This window comes from Carassius gibelio, chromosome B8, assembly GCF_023724105.1.
Source record: "Carassius gibelio isolate Cgi1373 ecotype wild population from Czech Republic chromosome B8, carGib1.2-hapl.c, whole genome shotgun sequence".
Classification (NCBI taxonomy): domain Eukaryota; kingdom Metazoa; phylum Chordata; class Actinopteri; order Cypriniformes; family Cyprinidae; genus Carassius; species Carassius gibelio.
Window position 1 is genome coordinate 24818209 of NC_068403.1, and position 12012 is coordinate 24830220.

A 12012-nucleotide genomic window follows, 5' to 3' on the forward strand; every position below is an offset into this window, starting at 1 on the left:
GATTATTCTGGTTTTTGGTTTCCATATACTGTAATGAAAGTGAATGGGGACTGAAGTGGTCTGAAATTATTTTTAAAAAGCACCAAAAGTGATCTGGTCTGTCTTGAAATATACAGTAGTGTTAAATGGACCACTTTTTGGATACTTATGTTTTTGTCCTCATTTGCTCTTATTACATGAAAAAAAAAACAGCTAGGACATTATTCAAATGTTAAATGTTTGCATATTCATACATATTTGTAATGACGTGGGGGAACAAATGACAGAATTTTGACCCTTTCTAGTCCTTGGAGCAAATTTGTCATCATTTGTTGAAGAAAATCTAATCTAAGCTCTCAACATTCTATGAAAATTGACAGAAGAGTTGATCTGAATTCCTCAATAAACCCCGACTGCATTCACTCAAATTGTCTGCATTTGCAGTTCCTCCCACATCACGTCTCTCAGTGAATGCTGGTCCTTGCAGGTGTAAATGTCATGAAAAATAAGTGTGACTCTTTTCCCTCCCACTGCATTGAGGCTCAAGTGGGTCAAATACATTCTGGGTCCCATTTCAGAGTCTCAAACATCCCCAGAGATTGTGCTCTTCGAGCGCTATAATGCAACAGGTTTTTAATGATGTTTGGCATCCTAAAATGTCTCTACGTGCTGGTAATGTAGTATTTTGCCATCTGTATGCAATATGCTCATCAGTTCACTGATGTTTAATAATTCTATGCTCGTTGCGAAGTGTGAATATGAATATGAATATGTGAATATCCCCAAAATATATCAGCACAAAGGAGCGCTGGTTTTCTGTAACGGGGCGAGTGTGAATATTTGAAGCAGACCAAGTGGGAAACCAAAACGAGCGCTTCACCCTCCCAGCACTGTTGACGACCTGTTGCCATGGCGACGGAGCTCAAGCTGGATTTCTAAATAAAGCCGCCTCTTACTTTGAATCTAATTGTTGCAAATGAAGAAAAGTAGCTTTGTGAAGTTCATTGTCTTCAACAATGTTTTCACATGAAGTCTCATTTCCTGAAGCTCACTATGCAACATGTCACCTTACACATGCTGCACAGTGACCTTCATTTGCATTCATAACTAGATGCAATATATAATACAACTCATATTTATGTTCAGATGTAGTTAGTGTATGTGTGTATATGTATCAGTGCTACTTCAGTATCCAGATATAATTATTATTATACAATATTATTTATTATTACTAGAAAGTCTTTATTTTGAGATTTTCATTTTAAATTTAAGTTTTAGTAATTTTTTTTGTTTTTTGTTTTTTTTTTTTTGTCATTTCGTCATCTCCAAGTTTGTATTGCCTGTGTAGTTTAAGTATTATTTTAGTTTATGGTAAATTAGTACAGAATTTAATCTAAAGGAAATATATATATATATATAATATTTTATTTGTATTTTTTTATTATTGTTAAAAAAAAATATTGTGTGTGTGTGTGTGTTATTTTCAGTTCACCTTTTTTTTTTATTTATTTTTTTTTTTACCTGTAATAGCCCTGGTTTGCACTACATCTGTTATACTTATTCTTAAAGTTCAAGATGTAATTGCTTTTGCTCATTTGTGGACTCTATAATTATGTGATGTCATTGTATATATTTAAGTATTTTTATGATGTATATCTATTTATTGCTTTTCTTGGCCAAGTTTTTCTCGTAAGAGATATTTAAAGTCAACATAATATAAAAATTGATGCTGTTTACTTTATCAAAACACGTCTGTCTCACTGTGCATGAATCATCAGTGCATGTTATTACAGCATGCAGGGAAAGAAGTGTTCATAATCTTTGATCAAACTATAATCACTTAAACTTCTTATGAGTGAAACTGGACTTACCGGTCTTATAGACACAACTTTACCATTCAGTCCATTGATAAAATCTAGTAAATCCTTCTTTTTAATTTCTTTTTTTTCCCCGCATTATAATATTTAAATACAAAAGCAAATTGCATTGACATTAAATATTAATGAGAGAGTTTTTAAATATAACTTTTGACATTTTGTCTTTACTGTACTCCTAAAGCACCTAAACTTTTTATGTTTGCTTATATATATATATATATATATATATATATATATATATATATATATATATATATATATATATATATATGTGTGTATATATAAAATATTTCATAATACTTAATGAATGGGCCCACATTAATGAATAACTATGTGACATGACAGCAGTAAAGCTCAATGTTTCACCCAATTTATCGCGTCCCTGATCCACCTGAAGTAAAGGTGAGCCCTGTCTGTGCAGTTCTTCCATCATCCTGGAGGGGGCGATAGAGAGCAGAGCGTTTCAATGACAGGGTCTGCTTGATTGACAATAACAGACTGCTGACATTCTGACAAACCATGCTAGGCATTTATCAGCGGGGACTTCCCATTGAAAATAGCACATTCTCAGTATTTTTCATAGTGCTTCCTTATCTTTTTATAGCTTTTATCTCACAGGCCTACTGTATGCGGTCTAAACTACAGTAATCTACAGCCTCGGCACAGAGGAATCAGATCCATTAGGCAAACATTCCAGTGGGCTATTTACAGTGAAAACTGCGCAGCATTAACTCTGCTTGAGGATATGGGTTTAAACACGACAAATATAGGAGTGGCCTTTGGGGGAGGAAAAAAAAAACTCCAAAACTCATAAAAAGCTCAGCGTGAATCTCTGTTCCTAGGCAACGGAAACTTAATATACAATTCATAATATGGGAACCTACTATTCTGAAATCCAGTCACTCACTTCATTTGCCTGGGAATTGGCTTTGTCTGAGGATATTAAATACGGCGGATCCCGTCATGGAGGTGAGGCTCCTGGAGGGTCTGAGTAGCCCTCGGTGATGAGTGAAGGAGAAAATCACATCATTGTTTTCTTTCAGAAGCAGTGAATATGAGACAATGGTGCATGTACAGCGATGTCTGCTTTGACCGCACTCTGTTTCTCTCATGTGTCTCTCTGCAGGGGGAAGCACTACAGAGAGGAGACGTCAGCGCTGTTCAACTATCCGGTGAGTGTTTCTTCTGCGTGATTTTATTGCAATTGCACATTTGGAGTTAATCTAACCTCTGATCTTAAATATTAAACTTGGGATCTTTTAGTTTTGTGTAGCCGGACCTTTGACTAGATGGCAAAAAGTCAGATCCACTATGCCGCACTTTCTGGCCAAGAACCGCCCACTCAGACAAGAAGAGGCCGTCTGTGACCAATCACAGTTTGTTTTGTGTTTGCATACCATTTAGGGGTGGGATTAGCAATATCCCTTAAAATGTTAGCAAATCCTCCAATTATTTCCAACCTGGTACTTCGTTTTCTGGGTGGATTCATTAAAAGCCTATTTGCCCTTAATCCCTAATGTCGTGTAAAACCAGCCAATCAGATTAAAGCATACAGAATAAATGTGAAGTGTGCATCAGATGAGCAGTGAGCAGACTGAGAGGTGTGCCATCTGAGGCCGGGTGTGCTAGTAACCACCCCAAAAACACCCTGCTGCAGCATGTGGTGGACAAGCAGTCTACAGTCTATTTTTTCTGGGACATTAAACCTTTGAAAATAGATTGGAGTAGGTGACAGTTAAATGAATACTCTTCGGGAGCTCTGAAGGGGTTATTGCTTGTTCTTTGCCTTTAGCATACACCCGTCCCACTCCACCCAAAGGCTCTGGATTCCACCGCTACCAGTTCCTTATATTTGGGCAGCCTGATGGCCAGAGCCTGTCCCTCAGCCCGCAGGAGAACAGCTCACGGGGTAATCACACACACACACACACACACACACAAAAACAATGGGGTTATGCATTTCAAAGTGATGGTTCACCCAAAAATGATGGGGTCATTTACTCATTTACTTTCACTTATATAGTAATGCACAAAAATGTTGTCCAAATTGTATGGTGCTTTTTTGATGCTTGACAGCCAGATGATTTTATTTTATGGAAATACAGTAGCAGCATGAACATTGTGCTAAATTTCAGTTATTTTGTTTCAGTTATTTGGTTCACATTGGTTTAGATTTTTTGGGTGAACTAGCCCTTTAACACTTAAAATACATGTCTAAGACACACACACACAAACACTTGCATACTGTGTGAGCCCCTATTTTAGATTTTCCTGAAAATATTGGTCTTGCCATTCAGCATAGCTTGTAATTAACATCTCGACATGAATACCGCAGAGCAAGACATTGACATTTCCCTCTAATTTATATTTGATATAATTGCTCTGTAATTTAATGTTTATATTTGAATGATTGATCGCATAAAAGAGGTGAAGTGTCAATAATACTAAATACACACTAATATATTCAGGCTATTATTATTATTATTATATGTATCATACTGCTTTTCACATTTAAAAAAATCACACTTCACACACTTACAGAGACTGTGATTTCACGACTGACATAATCGAGTGATTCTTCTCTTGTTATACGGTACAAGATGACCATTTTCTGATGACCGCAAACATCTCGCTACAAAAACAGCAAATGACATTGTTGCAATTGTCAGATGACACTATTTGTCACATTCAGTTCTTGTTCCAGCCACTGCTTGAACTAGTTTTCTTTATTGCTAATTGAGCTTTCCCACTGGTCCCTGTACCTACTGAAGGTTCGGTGGGTTTCAGCTGCCTGCGTGGCTTCCTGTACAGATGGCCTTATGAATTATAAAAAGTGTTTGATCTTTGAGAGCCAAGACAGTTCCCAAAGCTTATCGGACTTAAGTGAGTCAATTTAATCAGGGAAATGTAAATGCATTTGGTGTGTCTGCTTTAGGAGCTGTGTTTTAGTGTGGATCCAGCAGCACACACCTGCCCAGATAGATAGATAGATAGATGGATGGATGGATGGATGGATGGATGGGTGGATGGGTGGATGGGTGGATGGATGGATGGATGGATGGATGGATGGATGGATAGATAGATAGATAGATAGATAGATAGATAGATAGATAGATAGATATAGATTTATCAATAAGGTAACTGAAAAAAATTAAAAATGTTTATCTCTTTTTAATTTATTTTTTAATTTGTTTTAATTTGTTTTTTATTTTTTTATCCTGAGTAAAAAAGTTTGAATTGTGAGAAAATATAATTTAAATATATTATAAATATATAATTTAAATATATTATAAATATAAACTGAATTCTGAGGGTAATAATTGTGAATATCTTATGCTTCAGACATTTTCTTCTCGCTATACTTAGGAAAAAAACTCAGAATTGTAAAAAAAACAAAACAAAAAATGTCTGAAATTATTTTGACTAAGATTTAAGCAACAGATATATAAACTGATTTATCGACAGAAATTTGCAAAACACAGATACACTTTGTACATTGACCGTACCTTTATAGAGTCACTTGTGGCCATGATACAGTGTTACACTTACAGCTTTGTCTTTGTCTGCTTTATAATTTCAGTCTTTGACCTTCACCGTGCAGAGAAAGAAAAGAATAAAAGTCCTCTGGATTTGACTAAACCTTAACATGTCAATAACATCTCTCTTTCTCGGTTTCCCTGTTATTGGCTCTGTAATCAGTTAATTCATTTGATATTGTTTTGTCTTAGATTTGTATACAAATTTGTTTGTGCACATGCTAACTGCTAGGCCATGTAGTTTTATGGCCGCTTGTCCTTTATTACACACAGTATCTCTAACGGGATCAGGACACGGTGCAGACTGGAAGTCATCCTAATATAACAGAGTCTTGACTCAAAGCATTGGCCTCTTTCAAATGTTTTATTAAGAGTAATTTGTAATATTACATTATTTAAAACTAAAAGACGCAAACAAATAATGATTTTTGTCCAGCTCTTGTTCTAATCACATCTGAAATCACATCTGACTCCGCCAAAACATATATTGTTATCTTGATGCCTAATTTGATTTCCTAATCATTTTGTCATTAGTATTTTTCATTGGCTCTGATCAGGCCAAAGTGATGTCATCAGCGGACCCCTCCAGTCATTTCCTGCGAGTCTATCGTATTCTGATCAAATTGCTGCAACAGTCTTTTTGTATCAGCCCTAAGAAGTTAAATCAGGAGATATTACAATCATGCATAATGCATACTAACAATAATACTACTCCTTTGTTTTTGTCTTCAATCTACCAGAAATTATATAATTCATTTATTTGATTTTTCTCATTGAGTAGAAGGACTTGTGTGTGAACTAGATGTTTGCAGAAAATATGAATGGTTCTCCACTCGTGGGTGGTTCGTAGTCTGTTCTGGAAGGCAGTTCCTTACTGGCTCAAATCAAGAGTTGTGGCTTTTTTAAACAAGTAAAGTGTTGTTGTTTTTTTAAGTTTCGTCTGCAAGGCGTCAATGCATCAAGGCATCAGCTGATTGCTTAAAATATCACACCTTCTCAAACAAGACACGTGATTTGAGGTATGAGTCAAGTTCGAAGCACAAATACATATTATTTAAACTTGATATAGTTAACCCTGGGTCAGTCTAAATTGTTAACCCCAGGTAAATTATGAGCAGTGTGAAACATGAAGCAAATGCTCTCTTGATTCACATTTCACCCTGATCATAATTAACTTGGGGATAACCGTTATTCCTGCGTTTAATGGAATAAGATGGCGTTTCACACTGTACATTTCTAAACTCTGAGTTAAAGGTGCTGTAAGCAATTGTTTTGTCAGTACTAAAGCATAAAAATACCATGTGTTTGTAGATATTTAGGAAATGTGTTACTTGTTTCTCTGAGAAACCGTGCTACAGCCAGTTATTCTACTTTGAAGTGTGCGTTCCGTGTCGGAATGTCTGTTTTTGTTTTAGTCTGTGTGACTCCGCCCACTGCCTGTTCAACCAATCGTATTTCAACAACCTGAGTTGCAATTTGGTGGAAAATACAATGTAATGATGCCATGGTAGCCATTAAATGAACTGCTCAGAGATTTAATATTTTACCCGACCTAAAAATTTGCTTTCATTTGAGGGTATTTAGCACCCTCTAACACCCCCAACTCTCCGGTAACACTTTAGTATAGAGACCAGTTCTCTGTATTAACTAGTTGATTATTAGCATCCCTATTATCAACATATTGTTTGTTTATTAGTACTTATAAAGCACATATGATATTCTACAATGCATTAACTTAGCAACTACCATACTAATAAACATACCATAATAAACAGCAAATTAAGAGTTTATTAGATATTACATAGTTCAAAGATTATTAATACCGAGAATTGACCCTTAAATAAAGTGTAACTAATGCTCCAAATTGCAGCGGGCCATGGATTTCACGACGATAAATATGTCACCCCCACGCCGACCCACCACCTCACACTTTATTTTAACGTAATTATTCACTAGAAATAAAACTTTTGCCTAAATAAACTATATTTTGCTTCTTATTAATAGTTAGTAAAGTAGTTGTTAAGTTTAAATATGGGGTAGAATAATGTAGACAAGGCATTAATTAAACTAAAGTGATACCCTCATATTTTACTGTTCATTACTGTGAAACTGCTTTGGAACAATCTGTATTGTATAAAGCACTATATAACAATATGAACAAACTCCACTAATAACCGTGCACATCTGAGTCCATGTGGTGGTCCTGTTTACTTAACGTGTGTTTGATCTGTGTGTGGCGTGTAACCGGTCCCCATCTCTCATGTTCTGCTGACATTCATTGACTAATTGATCTAATTGGAGGGTTTGGAGCATTTGACTGTGGGTGTGGAGACATCTAATGATCATTTCCCACTTCCCCAACTCTTCGCTCGACACACAGTGCTCTAATGGTGATTCTCCATTTCCCCTGATGCTGAGCTCAACTCAATTTCAGCCCGGGCTTTGTTCTTCAAGCGTACAGGGAGAGGTGTGCTTCATGCCTATCATTCAGCCTCGGCTGTGTGTGTGTGTGTGATGTAGGAGGAGAAATGTGGGTCACAGAAAGGACAGTGACAGCTGGTTGTTACACAATTGGCCATGGGTGGCATGCGGGCGGCAGTGGGCATGAGAGATGTGTGTTGGTGGGGAATCCCCACGCCTCCTCTGTGTCCTGTATCCTTCTCAATGGCCATTTCGGTGCCAGGGGTTTCACAGGCCACGGGTCAGGCCAAGCGGAGGTGGCAAATGGGCACGTAGGGCCTGGCGTCCTGAGCTGCCAGCTGGCACACTGGTGTCTGTTCACACACACACGTTTACATGCTGGCCTTCAGACTCAAACACAGGGCGTACAACCCACTGCTTTGTACTCTCCCTAAACACCACACACACACACACGCTGCCAGTGTAGTTATCTCAGAGAGGGATATTCTTACTGTCTCTCTCAGAATTGAGTGAGTGGGAGCCACCCTTTCATTCAGGTGCTTTACCTGTTACACACCAGTTGTGAATTGAAAGATTATGCATTTATGAACTCTTTGTTGAAGTATTAAATGCTATTTTAAAATGACACACAGCTGCTCATTTCATAGTGTCATGGCATAATACTTGTTTAAAAATATGTCTACTTACTGTAGATGTGATCTGTAAAAAGAAATCAGTAAAATACATGTTAAAAAAACAGCAGCTGTGGTTGCCAGAATTTTAAACCGTTTTAGGTTTAACGGTTTTAACTTAAATTTACAGTTTAATACTGTAATTTAACTGATATAATGTAATTAATATACCAACTTATTGAAGTACTGAAATCTGTTTTGTACCTTTGTAATACACTGGTAAGTCACGTGATGAAACAAAGCCCATCATACATAGGTGCATAGTGACATTCAAACACCATCATGGTGAGACTCATTAAACTGAAATATGCAATAAACATTAACTTAACAACATTATATGTAACATACAACCCTAATAAACATAACAGATAAGAAAAAAAAGAGAGAAGAAATATAGTTATTTCAAAGAAAAAAACATCAAATTAAATTCTGGGAACGTCAGTTTACGTTTTTTCCCTGTAAATTTTAACAGGTTTGTACTGTAGCATTTTGACGGTTTTTTACCGTTAAAATCACAGTCATTTTTTACAGTGTGAATAAGAGCTAAAGTAATGTTTATTTTTGTTTAGTTTTAGTTTAGTATACTATTGTTGTTTTGCATTACAAGTAACGCGAGTTATGTAATCAGATTACTTTTAACTTTACTTTTTAATAGTTACTTTTTCAAATAAGTAACGGCAGTTACTTTTTTCCCCCCATTTATTGATTAACAGCTCTCTTGTACTCATGTTGAGAGAAATCGGGAGTAAGATTTTACTGTAGTTCTACTTTTACATTTGCCTACAATATAACTTTTTATATTAAAAACAAGCAAGCAAGACATCCCCTGATTTAAAAAGTAACGCAAAATTAGCGCAACCCATTTGTAATGATAAAATCTCCATATTCATCCGGAAGAAGGAGGCGGGAACCGGCGCACAATCAAAATGAATACAAAACAGCGCACCAGCCCCTCGCGGACGACTGGTGCGCGCAAATAAAAACCAAAACATAAAATAATGGTCCGGGCCTGGTCCTCTCTCGTCCTTCACTATAGTCGCTCCAGTTTTATATCCTTCCATCTCCTACGTGGGATTCGATACCGGCAGTGGGGCGCAGGTGTAGCTCATCTCCAATCACTACACCTGGCCTCACTCCTCGTTCCCACGCCTCTCGGCCCCGCCCCACTCGCCACACCATTATTTCCATAAAATGTAACTAAGTAACATAATTAGTTACTTTTTTAGGGAGTAACACGATACTGTAATGCATTACTTAAGCAACTTTTCCCAAGACTGGTATTGAATAAATATGAATGTTAAATATAATATGGTTATGAACACTGTGCATAAAAATAAATAAAGCGGATTAATATCTGCCTCAATCTGTTCAGTAATCTTTGGCATTTTAAATAAATACATAAATAAGATTAAACCATTTTATATATGCCTCTATATAAAATATTGTGCAATATTAGGGTTAACCCTAACCCCAACTGGCCAAACAATATTTTCTAACCCCTAACCCTAAACCGACCCCTTACAGAAAACCTGTTTGCGTTGTTACACTTTCAGATAAACATCATTTAGTAAATGTATTTATTTATTCCCCCATGGGGACTGGCAATGTGTGTGTATAAATACATATAAGCTATCCTGCCTTAATATCATTGCAAAATTCTAAATATGGTTGGATATCCTAAATATCCAGCTCCCAGTGCAAATGACGTGGCGTCAATGCAGGAAAGTGTCTGTATGTCCATATACTTCATGAACTCTGTGCCTTCGCACAACATCTGTGAGCTTATATATAAATCACTGTTGCAGCTGAGCATCATATGCTAAGACAATAAGAGCCAAGTGAAAGTCAAGTGCTGGTCTTTGAAGTGTGAATACTTCAAACAAGATAAGTCAGTCTGTAATCAGTGCAGCACATCTCAGTGTCAGCACTTCTCTGCTGCTGCACAGATCATGCCTACTCACACTGACTCAGATCTGTTAAGACAGGAAGACTGGGAGACCGAGAACATAGCTGTGCAATGGGAAGTTACTATGTACTGTATGCATTCAAACATCATTGGCTGTGTTACTGTAACTGCGTCTTCTAAGTTCATTTGAGGTGACAAGTATCACACAGTGTGGGATAGAATGTTACTTTGAAAAGTAACATGATACATCACTGCGGAACTCCTAATATGTACCTCTGTTCAAACGTTTGGGATCAAGATGTTTTTTTTTTAACAAGAATGCGTTAATTAAATTTCAGCAAGAATTCAGCAAGATTCAGGATTCAAGATTCAAACACAATGGTAAATAAATTTACAATGTTAAAAAAACGCTACTCTTTTGAGCTTTCTAATCAAAGAAACCATATAAAACTTGCCAGAAAAGAATATTAAGCAGCACAACTGCTGACAATAACAACTGTTGCAAATCTGCGTATTAGAATGATTTCTGAAGGACCACATGACACTGAAGACTGGAGTAATGCTTTGATCACAGGAATAAATTATATCTTTAAAATATACCCAAACGGAAACCAGTTATTTTAAATTCAAGTAATATTTCACAATATTACTGTTTTCACTGTATTTTTTTATCAAATCAATGCAGCCTCGGTGAACTGATTGATTGTAGGCCTCAACTTATATACACACACACACACACACACACACAAAAGCATTTATGGGTGATTTTAACAATGTTTACTACAATCAGCCAGATTTAATCCAATAAGAGAGTTAATCCAATATTTGTATAGCATTATGAGAAATTTCTAAGCAATTTCATGTAGACTAGTCATCTGAAGTATAGCAAAATAGAAAAAATCACTAGCATTTACATAAATCCTCTCTGGGTTAAAATGACCAGAACACAACATATAGATTATATATTGTATTGTATCATTTTACTTTGCTCTTAAAGTGAATTTGAATACTTTTGACTATTTAATTTAATCAGAATGGACAATGGAAATCAATGGAGAAACAGCCCATATTAAGGAAGCCGAATAATGTTTTGCCTCCACCGCACGGCACTGACCATGAAGCAGATGTTTTGACCATTGAGTTTTGATGTGTACATCTCGTCATGAAAGTGTGAGTCCCACAGAGATGAGATATGTAACTGTAACTGGACGTTTGGATAAGTGACTACCATTTTCCTCCTTTGCTCAGCTCTACAGGACCCATGCGCTTTCATCGAGACCCCTGAGAGAAACCGCCTCGTAGTCCACTTGAACAGAAATGTGTGAGCTCAGCACTGGTTACTGGGCTGTAATTGAAGCCATTAGCAGCACTGCAGTGTAGTAATGGACCCACATGAGTCTTCCTCCCACTAACTGATTCAGTCATTAATCAAAACCTCCTTCACCATACAGTCCAACAGCACCTGCCACGCCACATTTCCCCTTTATTTCTTATTCATTCGGTGAAAATAAAGCAAGCTGTTGGGAAGAGCGTTAGCCCCTGCTGGTAGATGCTGTAACTACACCATAAAACATCTTCTCTCTTTGACAGCCATTCACAAACTTTTCGTTTCTTAAGTCACA

General features: G+C 36.7%; 1 protein-coding gene across 1 annotated transcript in view; it reads left to right on the forward strand.

Annotated features, from left to right (window-relative positions):
• The window catches only part of LOC127962859 (phosphatidylethanolamine-binding protein 4), a 96992-nt gene that overhangs the window by 78516 nt on the left and 6464 nt on the right, over positions 1-12012 (forward strand). The window contains exons 5-6 of the mRNA XM_052562456.1: positions 2983-3028; positions 3649-3765. Coding sequence (XP_052418416.1) covers positions 2983-3028; positions 3649-3765 — 163 coding nt within the window. The remainder of the gene's footprint in view (positions 1-2982; positions 3029-3648; positions 3766-12012) is intronic.